The sequence below is a fragment of the Carlito syrichta genome, unplaced genomic scaffold, assembly GCF_000164805.1.
Source record: "Carlito syrichta isolate Samal-C Ts95f unplaced genomic scaffold, Tarsius_syrichta-2.0.1 Scaffold305869, whole genome shotgun sequence".
NCBI classification, from domain to species: Eukaryota; Metazoa; Chordata; class Mammalia; order Primates; family Tarsiidae; genus Carlito; species Carlito syrichta.
In genome coordinates this window covers 783,893-806,031 of record NW_007249965.1, presented here as the reverse complement: position 1 = coordinate 806,031, position 22,139 = coordinate 783,893, and the positions used below count along the sequence as shown (strand labels likewise).

The following is a 22,139-nucleotide window of genomic DNA, read 5'->3' as shown; positions in this document are numbered from 1 at the left end:
AGGTTTCCGAGGCTAACTGTGTCCAAGATGAAGTTGGCAAATCAGATCACATATAATTCGTAAACATGTCATGCTCTGCTTAGATTGACCCTATGCAGAATACAGCAAGCAAAAAATTTACCTTTCATACCTGGCATTTGGTATTTATAATTGTCATTATAAACAACCTCCAAACATAAGAATCATAGATATTATGAGAAATGTCCTCCATCGCCACCACAACTGATTTTACTACAAGTAGTCAATATTTACTAAATATTTACTCTGTGCTGGACGCTGGGTTACGTGTTTTTATTCATTCATTAAGCAGCTTTAAAACCTGTTTTTCATACTGACAACTTCAGGCTTAAGTAAAATTAGTGATTTAAGGCAAATGTTGGTTAAGGTTATCTATGTATGAGCATAAACGCTTCCAAACACTTTATTTTGGTAACTCACTTGGAATATTGAACTTTGCTTCTAAGACTATTCTTTCATCTTCATGTATTCTATTCCATACATACATACATATATGTATGTACATTTATAGTCTAATACCCAAATGAATCTATGAAGTAGATACTATTATTTTCAGCATTTTATAGATGAGGATACTGAAGCTCACTGAAATAAAGGAAAGTTCTCAGGATTTTTCCACTAGTCAGAAGTCATGCCTGTTCAAAGTCCCATACTATAAGCCACTGTGTGATAATGCCAACATAACAGCTGACCTTTCCATAGGCAGTGACACCAACTTGTTCATGGAAACAGCTAACAGAAAATTTAGTTTCATCCAAATTATTATATAAGTCAGAATTAAGAAAACATGGTCTATGTACTTCTCTGATAATAAAGTAAAATAGCCAGAAATGTGCCTAATAACAATGATACCTATTATTATAGAATGTGTAAAAGTCAAACCTTATCATATATTTCTTTTGAAACCAGAAATTCCCATATTAAGCCAAAAATTGCTGCACTTCCACTTTTCTCCTTTAATCTAGAAGTACCTTTTAAAGAATATCATGAGAATTACACCTTTCATAATAAATTAACAATGTGAAATATTATTGAGTGTCCACTAAGTACTCTAATGCTCTTAAGTGATCTTAGGCACAGATGACATCATTTACATCTTTGAGAAAATACTGAAGCCCAAATTTGCAATCATTTTTACACTAGACACATATCATCATGTGATTATTTAGCATCTATAAAAATTATAGGTTAGACCTAAAATAAGGGTACGGGGTGTGCAACATTTTAGTAACTGCTTTTTTATTACCTAAACCTAAGATTCAAAACACTAATGAAAACTTTCAGGAGCTACATATTTTGAAATTCTGAAATGATTCAATCTAGAAAGAAATCAGGGTTGATGCTGCCAGAGGGAAGCAACTTCTATTATTTTGCAATAGCTCAAAATTATTCATTCAATTTCATTTTTAGAAAAGTCTAAATTCGGTTTCTGAGAATCACCTGCCAAATTACACTTTTAGAAATACCAATAACTTTAAAATAACAGGCTTTGCATATTATTTTTCTAAAATTTACTTTTACATATCTCTCAAGAACGCAGTGATAAACTTGCACTTGCAAATACTGCAAATACTTAAATAACTGCAACTCAGTTCATGGAAAAGGACCTATTAGCAACAAACGCCATCTTGTGGTCCATTTTTTAATTATTCTGTAGCTGTCTAAGTCAAGATCTAAAGATAGATGGAGCTTAGATATAATTTATTCCATTTCTCTCACCTTTACACATGGGGAAACTGGGTCTGCAAAAGGTCTAATATATTTGAAGGAATGAATACAAAAGCCAAAATTCAAATTCATGTTCTTACAACTCACGCTTTCTTTTTACCATATCACTCTTGTTTACTTACAACAAGCTAATGACATAGAGTTTAATATGACATTTCTAACATCAAGCTTGCTTCTTTTTGTTTAACTATACACTGAAAGTACCACAAACTCTACAGAAGAGTGCATTTACCTTTGGATAGGTGGATAATGATCAAGGCACAGCTCTGATGTTTAAGTGCATTATTTTAAAGCATTTCATGTGTCCTAACTTTATTCTTGTGAAGACTTCTTGTGAGGGGTGTGTGTGTGAATGGAATGCAGAGGTGGAGGAGAGTGAGGAGTGCCAGTACCTCATCTGACAGATCAGCAGCCTGCAGAGAAAGGAGACGAGGAAGGGTTGACAACTAGCCTGTGGCAGAAATGGCAATATCCAATGTCCCATTTCTCACAAGAAGACCCATCTTCTTTATTCAAGATGTTCCATCACACAGTGTGCACGTGTGTGCCTATGCATGTGAGCATATATGTGTTTTAAATCATTTCTTCCTTTTCTATGTAGGGACTATATATTGGCCCATGGTATATAGTCTCTCATTTACAAAGCACAAAAATTAGACAGCCCTTAAGTACAAAACTAGATTTTTTTTCTTTTTTTTGAGTTGGAGTCTCACTCTGTTGCCCAGACTGGAGTGCAGTGGCCGCTCTCGGCCACTGCAGCCTCGACCTGCTGGGTTCCAGCAATACTTCCACCTCAGCCTTCCAAGTAGCTGGAACTACAGGCGCGCGCTACCACATCCAGCTAATTGTTTGTTTTTTTTTTTTTTTGATTTACTGTAGAGATGAGGTCTCGCCAAGTTGCCCAGGCAGGTCTCGAACCTGCGGGCTCAGGCAATCCACTCACCTTAGCCTCCCAAAGCGCGGGATTACAGGCTGAGCCACCGAGCCCGGCTAAAACTAGATTTTTTTAAAAGAAATTATTTCATTATAATATGCAATCTCCTTCTATTCAAATCCCTAATTAACTTCAGAAAAACTTTTCTATCCAAAGGATGGGAAGAGGCAGAGATGGTGCCAAGAGACAGTCTATCTTCAACTTTATTTTCAAAGATAGTTGAGGAATAATTATTTTACAGAATATGGGGCAACCCTCTTGGGTTCCCGCCTGCTGTGAGAGCTTTTCTGTCCTCTCAATAAATCCTGCTTTCTCCTCTCAAAAATAGAAAAAAATAAATAAATAAAAAAGAATATAGGGGCTGGTGAGAATATTTGTCATCAGAGTTTTGAAGACAACAGAAACTTGCAGAACAACACAAATCTTTATGACTTACATGAGACGTAATAACAGAGTCCATAGTTGTGTGGAAACATCAGAGGTAGCTATTGCTTTTGAATATTTACTTCAGAACAGAAAACATCTCTTAGTCAAACAACAAAATAGGTACATAGGTAATACTTTATAATGCTAAAAATGACAAGTACTCAATTTTGAAATTTTCATAAAAGTAAATAAAAATCAAACCCTGCTGCATTTAAACTCAATTTCATTGCTGACTGTGTCTTATATGCTTTATATATGCTTTATTATTAAATAGATTATAAACTTTTACCTGAGAAAGGATACTACCTGTATTAAAAGTAAGAGAGGAACAGACTCTAAAAACCAGAAGAAACTTCAGAGCAATTCTTCTCAAATGATCTAATGAGTGGCCACTAAGTGGCTCTACTGATTGAGACTAGTCTATAGTTCATGCCACATGAAAACCACCACGAAAGCTGGAAAATCTAAATTATTCTACAGCATTCAACAAATCAAGTCTCCTAACCACCTACGTAGATATCCTGACAGTGTGCTATTGCTTTAGAAGATTCTAATTGATTAATTTCCATCTCTGGATTCAATCTAATAACAACTTACAGAATGGACATCAGTCTACACTTTGAGCATTACTTTAGAGACTAATATAGTTACCCAAAGTTTCCCAAACAGTGTTCTGTGGAACACTAATCCTGCAAATAGAAACAGGAATCTAGTCAAGAAAATTATGTCTTCAGCTTCACAAGTCATACAAGCATATACAATACTCTGAGAATTGCTTTAGTAAATAAATCTGCTTAACTACTTAATAGTAGTTAAACCATTAACCTTTCTTTTTAGTCAGAAATGTCTTCTAACATAACAGAACCACAATGTGACTCTCATCAAACTTAAATTTTGAAAAAAGTAAATTTCAAAGAAGCAACCAAGACAAATACCTAGTGAATTAAATAAACTGGTCTCTAAAATGTATACTATCATTCTACATGTCAAAGGTTGTCTAATGTAAAATAACTTTGGTTGGAATATAAAGATTTCTGCAAAAAGAAACCATTAGATATACCTCTTGCAACAGAGTTCAACAACACAGAGGACGTTTGCCTCTATTAGCTATGGTAGGGAATGCTCATCTATACATCAGCAAAAAGCTGTATCAAATTATTAAGCTGTAAGTTCGAGAGGTAGTTGACAATCACAGAGACGTCTTTTAAGACACGTTGAATTGAAATTTACTCTGCTGTGGCCTCACGCTTTCCTAAACTTCTTTATGTGGTATCACAATAAGGACCCTGATGAGCATTAGAAATTGCACATCTCTCTCTGTGTTTCCCTCGGTGTTTTCTAGAGAACATTTCAGACATTTATTCCATAAATGGCTTCTGTAAGCAAATATATTTAGGACATAAGAGGATAAACAAAGGTGAACAGATTCTTTCCTGTAGAATTTCTTAGAAGGTTGAATATGCTAAGACTCACTGCCAAGCTTCTCCAGTGCAGTGGCACCACACCACCTAGATGGGATGATTGAGCTGCTAGGCTCAGCAGCCACAGTCAAGTCAGTGAAGGTGAGTGACTGGGGGACCAACTACTCCCAAATATGCAGTCATGGGAGACCCAAAGAACTATGCCCATGGGCTTTCTCTGACATTTATAGTAATGCCATTTTTTAAAAAGGTATTTATAAAATGTCTTAAGTGTAGATTTCCCTGAGTTCTGCATATACATCTTACTTCTTCACTTATCTACAATTACTGGTAACAGTCTGCCAAACTGAGAGACAGTTTCCTGACATCTATGGTAGCTCATCTCCAAGGATGGCCCTTAGGCCCACAATCAACCAATAACAGATAATCATGACAGCCTCCAGCGAGCAGTCTGAAAGAGCTTCTCTTGATGATCTGACATATCTACAGTGAATCCTCACATCAGACAGTAATACAAAAGCTCAAAATCCTAAGATCATATAAGATTTTTTTCCTCTCTGCTTATCTTGTTCTGATTATTTTTGCTACGTATCTTTAGATTCTATTTAAAATGAGAATTGACTGCTTGCCAAAACATGATTTCTCTGGTATATATGGTAAAAGAGAACACAAGACTATTCATTAAATAATCCATAATGTTGGTCTGTTTATTAGAAACACAAGGAGAAAACTCCTAGATGTTCAGTGGTTTGCAATTTAATGGCTTCAAGAAAATGAAAAGCTGACATTTTCCTTTGGATGAAGATGATGATCATCCCTAATGAACTGGATGGTTATAGAAAAGTCACATGATGTAGCCTGGATTTCCTAGTCCTTTCAGGCTCCCAGCAGGAGCCTCCCAGTGGTTAAGACAGAAGATAATGTGGTCACAAGGATGTAATGGATTGAAAATTTTAACAGGTATGAAAATGGTTAGACAGTAAATATCTAGGTCTCGTAACCTCTCAAGCTGGTGTGTTTGCTTTGCAGGAAATATGGCTGATATATAATGGGAATCTACTTAATCTTAGGGTGTCTAATACAGTTCTGAAACATTCTTCACATAGTTCCAAAGACACAGACTGTTCTTCTCTGAAGGGCTGTTTTTAGCACCATCTGGAAATCTGTCTTCCTGGATCCTAGGGTTCAGGTCAGGCTTTGTAACTGTTATGAGGCATGATTGTAAAGAGAAATGCACCTTCATGTAGATTCGAAAATCCCTGTGCTGGATAGCTCTGCTATTTCAGCTCAAGTCAATTTCTTTGTTTTTTATGATAAGGAAAGGGAGTCTAACTTTAAGGAAGGCGCCTCTTTACTCAAATCCAGGCTAGGAGATGGTCAATATAAAAAGGAAGTTAATGACCCAGTGACCATCTATTATGCCTTTGTCCTGTAAAAGAAAACTCAAGCACTACCTCCCATTTCTCATGCTCACAACAATGCTAACCAACTCTGGGTAAATCTTCTATCACGTCCAGCCCTCTCTCTCCAAGACAGACTGTTCATGAAGAGTTGGGCAGTACTAGGTGACTGTATAAGAAACCACAGAGGATGGTGACTGCTTTGAAACAGGTGTCATTGCTCTAGTGATACCAAAAGCCTCCTCTGGAGATAATTCTAGTATTCACCTGGGAAAGGAACATAGCCTGCATTTCTCCTGAGTAGGTGAAGTCTGTTCATCTTTTCTCTATGAGTAAGTTTAGAAGGGCTTGAACTGGGGCTTTCTCAGCACTGACTTCAAGTTTGTAAATGAATGGCTCTTGCACTCCTCTTTGAAAAAAGAATATACCCAGGCTTCTCTTCTTCTGGCATTTAGTTGTATAACCTCTTCAAATATACTGAATTTTAGATATCTTTTGTGTTTGTTTGATCCTTTCAATTCCCTTGATAGAGAAAACAGTAGTGAAATAGAAATGAGACAATTCTGTTTTCTCAGTTTCAACTAGAGATTCATTTGATTGATTTCATTATAGTTATCAATTCCTAATTCTCTCGCTTCCAAAGAAGATCCTCATTTGACTCTGGTACTGCCTGAAGGTTCTTCACTTTCTTTCCCCCCAAAAAACTCACTTCTCCCTGGAACGTGCCCTCTCTAACACTTGCTGTTTTTTTTGGTCTTTATCTTTGTGTCCTCTCTGTCATCCTTGTGTTCCACAGGCCAGGGACCACAGGTGCAATTGTACCTGATTCTTTAGGTGCTTTACTATTTTTACTTTTTGGAACAGCCCGCTCCTCTTAAGTCAAATTCTTAGAGTCTATGACTTGGAAAGCATAACTAAATTTGCTGTAATGTTTAAAGCCCTTGACTAAACTGGAGGGAATATGACTAAGAACAACCGGGGTTTTCTTCCTTGGCTTTCAGCTATAGATTTTGAAAACAATCTTCTCCCCAGGCGATAGGCCTGCCGAAACTATGGCTCTTCCTTGTTAGAACCATTTCTAGGGAGGCTGCCCCCGTGTTGCTGCTTTCAACTCACAGAGACGAGCACAAAGCCAATTTTTTTTTTTCAGTTTTTAAAATAATAAGATTTCTGAAAAAAATCTAAATGCCACTTACCAAAATTCACAATCATTTTCAATATAGTTAAAGTCAGAATATTTGGGAATTGTTCTGGATTGGACCAGGGAGTTTTCTAGTAAATATGCACAAAATCTACAAAATGCTCCCAAGCATGTAGTATAGCACTAAGCTTAAATCAACCGCTTCACTAGAATTTATCTCATCCTTTCCCCAACATTACAAGGAATAAAACTCTAAATAAATAAAAATACACTTGAAGAAACTTCTAGACACTTAGTGCTCATCTGTGATTTAGTCTGTGGAAGACTGCTGTGAGATCTACTTTTTCAAAATTTCTGTAATTTTCACCCATAAATAACTGGACTTGGAAATTTAGGAAAGCATTGGCAGTATTGTTCAATTGGCTAGATGGTATACTCTTGTAGTGATTTTTTCTTTTCTTATTTATCTTCCAGAAAAATGTCCTTTGCTGTAATTGGTTTTTCTGCTTCCTAAATGTCTGTCTCTCTGTCTCTCTCTCCCTCTCCCTTCCTCCTTCCACCTCCCTCCCTCTCTCTCTCACTCTCTCTATATAGATATATAAATATGCATATATGTATATGTATATATACACATATGTTCTCTCTATATGTATCTGTTTATCTGTTTGTTTTGTGTTATCTACTAAGGACATAATCTTATATTAAATCTGTTCAGTACAATTCAATTATAAAGCAAATTTAAATACTCTTCTATTCAAAAAATTAACTTGTAGAGCTGCATTAATCAAGTGAATAAATAATTAATTATTCCCTAATAAACTTTAACCTCCTAACTGCAATATTTAAGTTTGAATTCGGATCTCCTAGTGCTTAGCACAAGCCTTTGATGATAACAGTACCTAAAAGAACAACTTCACCGGAGGCAAAGGACATTCTTAAATAAGACTGACAGCATTTAAAATGCAGCAACCATAGACCTGGTTATTTCTTAAAATTCTTACCAAGCAAGTTTTTAAAAAACTTATGTTTATAATTATTTTAATAGTATTATTTATGATAGTGAAAAAGAAAAACACAAATATTCAACTAATTATCAGAGCTAATGAAGACATGTCAGTATGATGTATTATATGAAGATTATGATACTATGTGGAAAAGTATGTAAAACAAATGAAAAACATGGAACTCTACACATTCAATTTAATGGTCATGACACAAAATAAATAAGTAGATATGAGCTTTTGTATTGACACTCAGAAAGAACCATGCAGAAAATTTAAAATTAATATTTTAATATTAAAATATCAAATTACTTTTGTATAATTATATTCAAATGTACCATTCCCTAGGAAAAAGAGTTATGGGCATTCTTTATTTCTCCTTTGTACATTAGAGTACTTAGCTTTTATTGCTTGTATTGTGTTTTCAGTGAGCCTTACTAATTTTATAAGTAATAAAATAAGGCTATAAAACAAAGACTTCCATATATCCACTAATAACTGTAAGATAAACTATGTAAGATAATAAACTATATTCTAAAATAAATTATGCAAAGGAATAAACTATATATCTTTATTGTATTCACTTAACTACAGACTGCTTAATCTGGCAAAAACTAACATTCCTGGAAATGTTGGCCAGCTAGATTGAGAGCAGGAGGAGAGAGCCACCTCCAAGAGTCACAAAGGTTTCATGAGACGCCACATGTGATGTGCAGGTCAGGACCTGGTCACAGCAGGGGCTCAGAAATGCTAACTCAGCAGCACATGTTAAGAACTCATGACCAGGTCAAGGTTCCCTGTCCTGACTCCACCCCTCACCAGAACTCTTTGAATACTCCGTGAAGCCCCGACCCTTTTTTACTGTCAAGCTGTTCTACACATGTTAGAGACAAAGAAAACCCAGAACACCACAACGAACACAAAGACCTTCAAGTAAGAGGGGAAGGTCAGGGCTGCCTGTCATGCCCTTAATAACAAAGGTGACTTCATTGGGCTGGGTGGATGGCTCCCTATTTCTGTGCCCATCCCTCTAAAAGCTAATTGTTCTCTTCTATAGTTCTTGCCAAGCCCAGAGTTATGCTAAAGTCATTCCTAAATAGCTGCGCTGTTCTGCTAAAAAGTCTCAATAAGCTTTCAAAGTCTAATTGTCAGAGGACATGGAATAGCTGAGTGAATTCAATGACAATAAAATTAGATTTTGAAGGAATAAACTCTTCCACTTCCTGGTATCTGCCAAGGATCACTCCCGCTCAACACCCCTCACCATCAGCATCATCAGTATCAACAGGAACAAAGCAGATTGTCTTTTGTACCCACAAGGGAACAATTAGGAAACAGCTGTGAACTTTATCCAGCATGTCCTTATTGTTTTAGAATCCTTTTACATTAACAGGAAGTCATTTTCTTTGGTTATTTAGATATCAATGTACTTTGAAATTATCCACCCTGCTCAACTGGACTTGGTTTTGTTTTTTAAAGTCTCAACACATTTATCCTTAATTATTGGTCATATAGAACAAAATGGGAATAACATCATTTTATCTATTTAAAGTTTAGTTGGAGACACCTGTTTTATCTATGTATGTGTGTATTTACTTGTTTATTTAGAGTTGGTGTCTCACTCTGTCATCCAGGCTGGAGGGTAGTGGCATGCTCATGGCTACCACAGCCCTGTCCTGCTGGACTCAGGCACTCCTTCTGCCTCAGCCTTTCAAATAGCTGGAACTACAGACATGTGCCAACAGAGTTGGCTAATTTTTCTGATTTTATTGTAGAGATGAGGTAGCACCAAGTTGCCCAGGCTGGTCTCAAAACCCTGGGCTGAGGCAATTCTCTCACCTCTGCCTCCAAAAGTGCTGGGATGACAGGTGAGAGCCTCCACATCTGGATCCTGTTTTGTACTGAGAATCAACTCCCAATAAACTCATACATCTAAGCACAACATTTCAATATGATAATAATTAGAGTCTGGTACAGCATAATATATTTACAATCCGATTTTCCTCTGAAACTTTGATATTTATGTTTTAATTTATAAACAAGCTGTAACCATTTCACTTCATACAAGTAATCACTTCATACAAGTAAATCCAAAGCCAAATGTAAATACCCTGTTTCAACTATGAAACTAGAAACAAGCCTCTTTGGGAATACTGAAGAAAAGTTATGTCTTTCCATTAGAATGTGATTAAATTAAACAGGACACGGAAGGTCCCTGGAACATCACACTTCTCTGTGCATCTGAGAGATTCTGAAGTCAACAGGTAACAGAAGATTGTTAATGTTTTGGCCAGAGTCTTTCTGCTAGGAATACCTGAAGTTAATAAGGGCTACATGTTTCTGATTTTTTTTTTTTTTTTGGCAATGTGCCACATCTGTTAAGTTTTTGTCAGGAAAAAATAATAATAACTAGAGCTGTGGGGACCTTCTGAAATTACACTGAAGATAAACCATAATCCTCTCAAATTTATATACCCAAGATGCAGTATACTTGACACATTTTTGTAATATTTAGAAATATAATACTTTTGGGGGAAAGAGATAAAACATAACACACTTATAGAAACTGCTGTGAAGAACGAAATTTGCAATATGGCACAGTGATACTAATTTAACTTTCTAAGAAAATAGTGTTTTGTATAAATGGAATTTAATCTATAAAACTAAAAATCCTACATATTTATGTTAGAAGTATGGTTAAAAATCTGAAAATTTTAGTCATTTTAGTTGAAGTGCTATGAAATTGTTAAGAACGCATTCTTTAAAAAAAAGTCCAAATTTAGAAAAAGTTGGCAGACTTTATCCTTTAATGGAAAATATATAGGTGTGTTTGTCATGTGATTTTCTTTCTTTTTTTTTTTTTGAGTTGGAGTCTTACTCTGTCGCCCAGACTGGAGTGCAGTGGCCGCTCCCGGCCACCGCAGCCTCGACCTGCTGGGCTCCGCGATCCTTCCGCCTCAACCTTCCAAGTAAGCTGGAATTACAGGTATGCGCTACCACGCCCGGCTGAATTTTTGATTTATTGTAGAGATGAGGTCTCGCTGCCCAGGTGGGTCTCGAACCCGTGGGCTCAGGCAATCCACTCACCTCAGCCTCCCAAAGGCGTGGGATTACAGGCTGAGCCACCGAGTCTGGCTTGTCATGTGATTTTCATACCCTAATTTACTAATTTACCCATGTCTTATAATCATAATCATGTATAGTATATTGCATGTTCTAATTTCCAAGATATTTTCTTATAAATTATCTCAGTTAATTTTCATAATAATCCTGTAATGTAAGTGTAGACAGGTTCTACTATAAAGGAGTGGTAGAGAAGTGGGAATAAAGCTGTAATGTTGATAAATGTGCTTTACTAAATAGAAATATTTTAAATCTTTCAAAATCTGAGATTTATGCAAAATTCCTCTTAGATACTTGAATTTACTTAAGATTGCTAATAAAGAATAAGAAATTAAGAAGACAGATGTGATTTTCCCCAACACATACATCACAAATCTGCTTACTAATCCCTGGCCCACCAGCATGAAAGCCCTAGGTCCACTCGCACATCTGCCTTGGTTGCTGCAACCGCCCCCTAGCCAGTCTCATCATGCCCAGGGTTGCTCCACTCTGACCCACATACAGCCAGAGTGACTGTTCCAAAAGGCAAGTTCGATTCTGTTACTTCCCTGCTGAAAACTCCTCAGTGGTTACCATGACTCGAAGGGTGAAAGACCAAAGACTAAATGCACAAGGCGTTCTTCAGCGTAATCCTTCAACTCACCCTGCCTCCAGTCCTGCCTCTAGAAGGAATATGAGCATGTTCTCTGTCCCTTCCAGGCTTTGGTACATGTGTCTTCTCTGCCTCAACCTCTGATTCATCTATATCTGATGACCTGTAGTCATCACTCACGGTTCAACAAACACATTCTCCAAGGAGCCTTCTTCAGTTCTTCTGAATTAGGTTAGACACCCCACAATGTCTCTCTGTCCTGGGACTTACACCTTTTTATGATTTTTCTTTATGTGTATTTAATATTTTTTTTATTTTAAAGACGTGGGGTACAAGTGAGGATTGGGTACATAAGTGGTTTACATACAGGTGAAGTTTGATTTCTTGTATCGATTTCATAAATTTATTAATTCAGCCAGAGATAAGGTTAAAGACATATGTTTAAAATATAATTTCTAGGAAAAGTATATTTAGGATAGACTGGGTAGAGAAAAGTGACAGTATTATAAAATTCAGTTTAAAAATAGCTTCTTTGGCCAGGCTCGGTGGCTCAGCCTGTAATTCCAGCACTTTGGGAGGCTGAGGCGAGAGGACTGCCTGAGCCTGTGGGTTTAAGACCCACCTGGGCAACTTGAAGAGACCTACAATAAATCAAAAAATTATTTGGCATGGTAGCGCACGCCTGTAGTTCTAGCTACTTGGAAGGCTGAGGCAGAAGGATCACCGGAGCACAGCAGATTGACGCTGCGGTAGCTGGGAGTGTGTCATGGCACTCCAGTCTGGGCAACAGAGTGAGACTCCAACTCAAAAAAAGAAAAAAGTAGCTCCTTTGAGGAACAATTACTTTAAAAAAAAAAATTAAAATCAATCACTTGAAAAGCAAAATGATGACAAGTCTCTTTCCTGAACTTAAGAAAAATTATTGTTACTCTTTTGGTAATAGACTAAGCATACTCCTTTGTTGAAGATTTTTAAATACAGAAGGTGAGGAGAGCAGGGACACAGGGCACAGACCCCGAATTGATTTTCTGCTCATTCAAACCTCAGCTCCTTCTCTTCCTTTGCAAACCCTTTATCACATAGAAAAGAGAGAGAAAAAAGGAGGGGATAGAAGAATCATCAGGAAGCATCACCAGTGGCTTCTGAAGAATTCAAATCCTCCCAGAACAACACACTGAGGGGAAAGCTAACAGGACAAAATGGTGGCAGCAATTCCATGGGCACCGAGCCACCAAGGAGGCTTCCAGATGCAACAGTAGGTTCTTCACAATAGACTCTTGGAACACAGGACAGATAGAAAGTAAAAGACCATGACTTTCTACAGAAGGAGTGTCAAGTTCCACTCATTACCTGTTCATAATAGTAGATGTTCTCCTCAGCCATGTCCATGAATGCTGACTTGAGATCATTTTGCATACTCTGAATCCATCTTTCCCAGTCGGCCTTCAGTGCATTATTGGCACATTCCACTTTATCTTCCAGCTTCCCAATCTCTTCCGTAAGCTGAATTAGATCACAAAGAAAGACAAAATGATCTATGTATTCTTGCCATTAGGTGATTTCATCAAACTTGAACATTATATCAAAACAGCCTAAGAATAACTCTTTTTTCAAAAAGTCAGCAATATTTACTGTGTTTACTAAAGTAAAAAGAACACTGGACTTAGCTGTTGGGAGTGTCCTATGATTGGCCACCGATGAGAACTTGACCTAGGCTAAGTCTCTCGAATTCTGGCTTCAGTTCTACTACTTATAAGATACCAGAAGTTGAACAGGAAATCAACTCTAAAGTATTTTGTACTAGCACTTTCACCACCATCATTTCTACTGATAACACTTATGCTTAAGGTACGGTTTCATTCACTTCAGCTTCCCAGTTCTGGTCCTCATTTTCTAATCCCTTTTAGCAAAAACCTCAATTAACTGAGATGTTATAACATCCACACAGACTATGTAAAGGGGATTCACTTGCCAAATTTCACTCAGAGAGCTTGTAACAAAGGCATGTTTATACCTCCAGATGCCTGACTCCCATCCATGTGCTATCAGACAGGCTTATGCAACACTTAATTTGTCCCCACCTTACCTGCCAGCCTCTAGGCATGCAACTCACTAATTTATTCATTTGTATCTGGCATATTTATACTATGTATTTATCTATGCATAATTATTCATGCATTCAGCCCATATTTATTAAGTGCCTTGTCTGTATCAGGCATTCTTCTAGGACCTGAAGATTCAGGAATGAAGAAAACAGACAAAAATCCATGCTTTTACCAGACCTTATACTCTGCTGGAAAGAGACAACCAACAAGCAAGATAAATATGATTCCTCTCTAATTCAAGAAGTAGTAGTGTCTTGCAAGTTATGGAATAATAAAACCCTAAGCAAAATACGCAAATAGACATTTTCCCCTGACTCTGAAGGTACCTTAGAATATACTTCCTAGTACCTAAAAAATCCTGTCTAGCAATGTAAGAAGTATAAAAGCAAAGACTACCAGCCCTTTAGTTTTTATGTATTAGAAATCCATTTGTAGAAAATATATTAGTTCATCCAACAACTATTTCTTGAGCACTCACTTGCTGCCAAGTATCAAACTAGGCACGGTGCCCCTGTGTGAAACATTTTTTTCCCTCTCATTCGTTTTTGAAACACTTCTTTCATAGAGGCAAATCTTTACTTAACATCAAGGAATCCTCCCAATTCTAACAGTTTCACAATGTGACCACTATGAAATGCTTTAGTGTGTGCTTCCCAAATTGAGATTCCTATATGAATATCAACACTCAGTGAAAGCCTATGGATCACCAGAGTCATGAATAAACATGGCATAATCTTTCATAGATATTTTACAGAGATCAGAGAAAATTATTTTTAAGTTAACATGAATATGAATATATCATGCAGGAGGGATACTCACACAACATTTTAAAATAGGAGAACTTAAGAAAGCATTGAACTTGTAGTGGCCTTTGAGTGATCTCTCTCAGATTTACTAGGGTATACATTCCAACTTTCCTATACTATAGAAGTAAATTCTTTTGGTAAAATATTTGAACTACATGCCAGATCAAAACGTGTTGGAAGCAAATCTCCTCGGCAACTTAACTATACACTTAACAGATAACCAACATACTTAGGCATGATGATTCTAGAGATGTTAATTGCTGTGACTACCAACAGTTTTGTAGAAGTATCAATTATAAAATTATAGATTGAGATATCAGCTTCCCTGCAGTCTGTTGCTTCAGGAGTAGTTGCCAGAATGAGAGAAGAGAATATCCAGTCAACTTTTTCAATCATTGTGATTTATCTCTGCTCAAAAGCAATTTTGGGGGAATTTCACTTATCTCTCTAAGAAAGAACCATCCCCATGTTGACTATTTAATCATGGATCCTTTGTGGTTTATCCCTGACATTATAATCTAGAACTAGTGGCAGTAAGCATCTCTTACCCTTACCCTGTTACTGTTTCTATTTACAAGAACAAAAGTAAAGTCATACAGGCAGCACAAAAATTTAGAGTCTCTCCAATACAATGACTGAGCCCCTAATGGCCGAACAGTTTATGAGGTCTGCTCCTGGTGCATTATTGGAAGAGTTATTTCTGCATTAACAAATGATGGCAATCTCACACATTAATCTAGTGTGTAAAAATTTGTGAACCCCCCATAACTTTGAAACAAAGCTGACATTTCTGGCATAAGTAACTCTAATTACAAATCATTCTTATTCAGAAATGTAGATACAAAAGTCAGAAAGAGAACAGATCAAGTGAATGGCCAGGGAGGGTTTACCCCAGGGATCCGAGGATGATTAACAAGGGAAAAAAATCTATTAATATAAACCTTTATAATAAGAGAGTAATAGATAAACATCATACAATTATTTGAGTAGAAACAGAAAACCAGTAAAAAATTCAACACTCATTTAAGAATCAACTTCTCATCTAATAGAGTAGATAAGACCTGCTTTAACTTGATTAAAAATATACAGGAAAAAAATCATTACTAATGAAAAAAATCTTGGAAGCATTTACTTTAGAATCAATAATACAAAAAATGTTCCACGACTAAGAATATATGCTTTTTTTCTGCCAGATTACTAACAAAATGAAAAAAAGAAGTACAATTATTAGATAAATGGGACAAAATTATCAGCATTCAGTCATGATAGAATTTTCTATACAGAAAACTGAAATCTACAAATTATTAAAATTAAAGATAATTTAGAAGATCATTAAATATAGAATAAATACTCACAAAAGAACTACACTTCCATAATCCTAGCCAAAAAAAGTTAGACAACAAAATGTTTTAAAATATGAAATTTATGACAAATACAAACCAAAAAATTTATACTTAGGAATAAATTTAGGAAAAAATATAAAAATTTTTTGGATAAAAATTAAAACTTTATTGGGAGATATTAAAAGAGAGAGTTAGATGTCTATAAAACTATTCTATTTAAATTTTATAGCTAGTTTTCTTTAATTTCAGCTTAAGAAAAGTTCCTCAGATAATCCTGCCCAGAAAAGTATTTATGTTCAAAGTAGGGTTTGTAGTTTTGTCTTGTACTGTTCTCATCTCAGTCCACTGTTTCCCTACCATTTGTCAGAACTCGTAATTATTTCATAGACTTGTCTTCATTATAATTTCCAATTATTTCATGGATTTTCCTGTTGGAATGTAGGATCTGCCACGAGGGGCCATGTGTTTATCCATCATTTCACCACTATCCCCAGTACTTATACTATGTGGGAATTTGATAAATATCTGTAGATTAAATAATTTTAGAAAAGTGAAATAAATGTCAGTCATAAATCTAGGCTTATTTTTCTATTGGTCTCCCAAGGATTATTTCTTTATGCTTTTAAATACCACAAAAACTTAAAATCTGCCTGATATATGCCTAAAGTCATACAAAATTTTTGATTAAAGCAATATAATTTAAGGATGACAGTTATTCATCCCTAAAAATATCATTGTTTTTCTTTTAAAATGGTTTTTCCATTATTTCCTTTTATGGAAAAAAATCATACAATCCTTTTATTCAAATGCTAAAATTTCTCTCCATAATCAGAAAAGCTGAGAAATTATCATTTTGAAAAAGTTCTTGAAAATAATATACCTAAATAAAAAGATTTAGATTGCCACTCCATCAGAAGACAATAGCAAATTCAAAAATTCAATTCCAGTCTGACAGCTACCTCTTTTTAACAAGCATTAATTAAATTGCCAGGGAGAGATGAGAGGGCTCTTCACAATAAAATTGTATTATTTTCTGATTCGTGAGAGAGGTACGATGTGTCTGAGGAAATTAGATGCTTGATTATACAGTGCTGCTTAGGAATACATATGATTACTAAGTAGTACCTTTTTTATATTCTTTACAAGGCTCACTTTTCTTAAAAAGTGGAAACCTCTCTCCCTGAAACCCACTGGGGATTTTGTTATCCAAATGTAACTTGTTCAGTAAAACACAATACATTTTCTAAAAGTGACAAATTGAGTCATGAAACACCCACAAATGAAGTTGACGTGTCATCCACCAAGCCAGCACCCTCAATACCGTTAACACCCCCGAGTAGTAATTATGGTTTCTTATGACACTGCAGGTGGCAGAAAGGCAAGTATTGACACAGTTATACTTTGGGGAGGGCTGCGGTCTCGTCAGAAGTTTGTGCACAGCAAAGGCACAGTAAGTTCACATGGGATGAGGAGGGGTCATTTTCTTCCAAGGGCTTTCCTGAGTCCTACTAATATAAACCTTTTAAAGACATGATGTGGGTAATTTCCTGTATTTCTGAAAAACATTATCTAAGCCTAGGGAAACAATATGCTATATTACCATCAGGTTTTCTGAAGTCAAAAACTATTTGAAAGCCAAAATCAAAACTGACTTATTCCACAGAACTTCACAGGGCATACTGAGATTTAAATGAGATAATATGTGAGATATTGTTTAAGCAGTGAGCAAAATAAAAATATTCTACAACAGGAATTGTATGTCCTGTGCTTATTTCTACATGAATGTTTCATTCAAAACATGTAAAAAATCCCATCCATATGTGTGAGTTAAAATATGTATTACAAAGTTAATCTAGTTATTAAAACTCAAATTTATTGGACAGAAATCTTATTTTTGGAGAGGGATCTTCTTTGGGAAATGCTCAGGGCAGCCTCTGCTGTGCACGTCTACTTGGGATTAATGGAGTAAGGACCATACCTGCCGCCTCTCTTGCTATCCAACCCACGACCATGTGTCGTGCCCCCCCCCCGTCATCCCATGGCAGAGTGCCCATCCCACGTCCCTCACCATCCGACCGGGGTGCACATGCCCCTATTCTGCCCTCATGGTGGAGTGCCCATCCCTCATCTCTTGACCTCCAGCCCGCATGCACGCCCTGTCATCCCTCATGGCGGAGTGCCCATCACACGATCATCACCATCCGACCCATAAACACACACCCATCATTCCTCATGGCAGAGTGCCCATCATACGTCTTGCACTTTCCAGTGCAAGGAGCTGCGGCAGGTCTTTTAATGCTTTAAAGTTCACCTGGAATGCATTTCATGAATATCTCTGTCCTTTTCCTTACTACTTTTACATTAAAAGTTTCGTGAGAGGGTCTCAGCAGCAACAAACCTACCTTCCAGGAAGGGCAAAATTTGTGGAAGTTATACATTTTGAAAAAGCCTCTTACTCCCTCCCTGGCTACACTGCTTCTGAGAACCACTGTGCGACACAAGGGAAGAAATTGTATCTCCTTAACTAACTTCATACCCTCTTTCTGACAGAGAGATAAATAGGGCAGGTCAATTTAATCTAAAATAAATACCATTAAGACTGCCAATTCACTATGACAAAATATTTGAAGTCACCAATAATATTCTGCAGCAAAAATGACAGATAGAATGCATCACACATGCAATCTCCAAGTGACTGGGTTGATTATCTGAAGCCTGTTAGTAGGTATTTTCTGAGGGCTGTTTTGGGCTCGGAAGTAAAGTTCCCTCATGAACCAATAATCAGATCAGCAGGTACGTGACCGATAACGGGAGCCTATCTCTTATTGTCAGAAAGGAAACCACATATACAGAAGGAAAAGCTTCTGGAATGAACTCTTATGACAGATGGATTAAAACTGGAAGCACTACAGAGAGATATGAATGAGCACGTATGTGGCAGATGTGATTACACATGGATGTGCTCCCAGTTCTGTCCACAGAGGAGCTCCTGGATGGTGATACCTCAACAGCAATGAACACCTTAATGCCAAGATATTGTATTCTAAGTATAATTTTTCCCACTAAGAGAAACCAGAGCTCATTAGAGAAATGACTGATTCCAGGGCAGGCCTAGGTAAGCCCAAGAGGAGCCCAAACGTCTTGTATCAGAAGTCAGTCAGTGCCTACACATGATGTGAGTAAGTCAGTCAGGCAAGGGCCAGCCCGAAGGTGACCTCACTGGTCAAACTGGGGCAACTCACGTATCATTGTACTATCTGACGAAAACCTACTTTCTGAAATGAAAAAAAACCCCCACAAATATATGAGTAAATGGAGAGTTTAAAGTATAAGATGCAATTATCATATCACCTTAAAGAAGCTCCTTGCATCATGTTTATTAATTACAATGAAAACGAAGTGACCTTATCATGGAGGAGTTGGATAGGTGCCACCTTAATCAGCGACCCAAGCATACATCACCAATGGTACAAATAAACATCACATACTATCTGACAGGAATCCATAGAAAGATCACAGCATCACTTCAGTAGCATTCCTGTCAAAGGCTGGTAACTAAAATCTAATCATAAGGAAATATCAGACAAGTTAAAATGGAAGGCAGCATTCTACAAAGTAATCTTCAGTTATGGAACAATCACGAAAGTCAAAGAAAGATAAGGAACTGCTCCAGGCGGAAGGCCATGTCCAGCCAGATGCCATTGCGAACATGATAGAACGGGTGAGGCCAGATGGGTCTGAGTACTTGATAACAGGAATGCATCAGTGACGATCTATTGATATTGGTGGCTATCTTATGGCTATCTAGGAGAATGTCCTTGTTTGTAAGAAACACACTATTCAGGGGTTACGAGCAGAAGGTTTACAACTCACTCTCCAATGGCTCGAGGAAAATAAAGGCCTCTGAGCTGCACTTACAACTGTTGTGTAAGTTTGTCCCTTCTAGATAAATCATAAAGCCCATGACATATCAAATCCCAATGCTTCCCTGCGTAAAGTCCTCCAGGGCACACCACTGCCACCAGAAGAGGCTCCAGACCCACAGGCTTTCCTCACTGGCTTTCTGTCCTCATGCCTCAACCTTGCCTCTGTCTTCCAGATTCTGGCTCTTCATGACCTGGAGGGCTCCGGAGCACAGGAGCTCTTTCTACTTCTTCTTACCCTGGTGTACCAGGATGTGGCTGGACGACCCAGTGCTGTCATTGTCCTCCTTTCAATGTCCCCTTCTTATGAAGATCTTCTCTGCTCACTCTAGCTCAATTCTCTTCCTCTCCTAGTGTTCTGTATCCATTACCCTGCTTGATTTTCCTCACTGCACTGATCACTATCTACAATGATCACACTCATTTAATATGTGTTCAGTAAGCACCGAGGGGAGAAGGGCTTTGCCAGCCTTGTTCAGTGCGCTTCCCATCACCTAGTGCGTGGACAGTGAAGAAGCTAATGACCGCTTGCTGATTGATTCTAGGACTCAACTTTCTCATCTACAAAATGGGAATAAACTACTATCTACCTCATAGAATCAGTGGTTAGATGGCATGGGTAAATACTGGCACAGTGCCTGGTTTTGTTAAGATGTCAATTTCCAAAAGGAAAACACCTAGAACTCGGCAAGTTGAATGGGGATGTGATTGAGGCACTTACCCCACTGGACTGACTTCTCCGTGGACAATAATTCAGTAGAGAGAAAAGGCTCACTCTCTGGAGCTGAGAGACACACATACATACTTTTCACTGTACTGCACTCTACTGTGTGTTGCCAACACTGTTTGTCACAAATTGAAGGTATGTGGCAACCCTGCACTGAGTAAGCCCATCACAGTCATTTTTCCAACAGCAAGTGCTAACTTTATGTCTCTGGTCACATTCTGGTAATTGTCACAATATTTAAACTTTTTTGGTATTATTCTAATCTGTGATGGGGATCTGTGATCAACGATCTTTGGTATGACCATTGTAACTTGGGGTAGGGGAGATCACAAATTGGGTCTGTATAAAATGGTGAGCTTAATCCATAAACATTGTGGATGAATGATGGCTCCATCGACCACTCGTTTTCTGGTCTACCCCATTCCTCAGGTCTCCTTATTCCCTAAGACACAGTAATATTGATATAAGGCCAACAAATAATCCCGAAATGGCCTTTAAGCATGAGTCGCAAGTCTCTCACTTTAAATACAAAGCTAGAAATGATCAGGCTTAATGAGCAAGGCATGTCAAAAGCTAGGCCTTTTGCAACAAAGTAAGTCAAGTTCTGAATGCAAAAGGAAAGTTCTTGAAGGAAATTAAAAATGGTACTGCAGTGCACACATAGATGACAGAAAGCAAAATAGCCTTATTGCTGAAATGTAAACTGTTTTATGGGCTGGATAGAAGCTCAAACCAACCACAGCATTTCCTTAAGCCAAAGCCTCATCCAGATTCTCTTCAATTCTAAGATGGCTGAGATTGATGAGGAAGCAGCAGCAGAAAAGTCTGAAGCTGGCAGAGGTTGGTTCACGAGGTTTAAGGAAAGAATTCATCTCCGTAACATTAAGTGCACGTGAAACAGCAAGTGCTGACACAGAAACTGCAGCAAGTTCTCCAGAAGGTCTTGCTGAGGTTATGGATGAAGGTGGCTACTCTAAAAAACAGCTTTATAATGTAGACCAAACAGTCTTCTACTGGGAAAAGATGCCTCTAAGACTTCCATAGCAAGAGCAGAGAAGTCAATGCCTAACTTCAAATCCTTAAAGGACTGATTAACTGTCTCATTAGGGAATAATGCAGCTAGTGACAATGTTCATTTAGCATCCTGAAAACCCTAGGATCCTTAGGGATTATCCTAAATCTCCTCTGCTTGCTCTATAAATGGAACAACAAAGCCTGGATGACAGCACATCTGTTTACAGCATAGTTTGCTGAATATTTAAGGCTCAGTGTTGAGACCCACTATTTAGAAAAAAAGATTCCTTTCAAAATTTGACTGCTCACTGATGACATGCCTGGTCACTCAAGAGTCCCAGTGGAGAGGTACAAGGAAATTAATGTTGTTTTCACACTTGCTACTATAACGTCCCCAGCCCATGAATCAAGGAGTCCTTGTGACTTATCATATTATT

The 22,139-nt window shown here is 37.4% G+C and overlaps 1 protein-coding gene across 5 annotated transcripts in view; it reads right to left on the bottom strand.

Annotated features, from left to right (window-relative positions):
• SNX7 (sorting nexin 7) overlaps positions 1 to 22,139 on the bottom strand; it is a 78,309-nt gene that overhangs the window by 5,821 nt on the left and 50,349 nt on the right. For 4 of the 5 annotated variants that reach the window (XM_008062855.2, XM_008062857.2, XM_021714907.1 and 1 more), the window contains one exon: positions 13,135 to 13,287. The exons of the other annotated variant lie outside the window; for it this stretch is intronic. In XM_008062855.2, the coding sequence (XP_008061046.1) occupies positions 13,135 to 13,287 (153 nt within the window). The remainder of the gene's footprint in view (positions 1 to 13,134; positions 13,288 to 22,139) is intronic. 5 annotated transcript variants of the gene reach the window in all.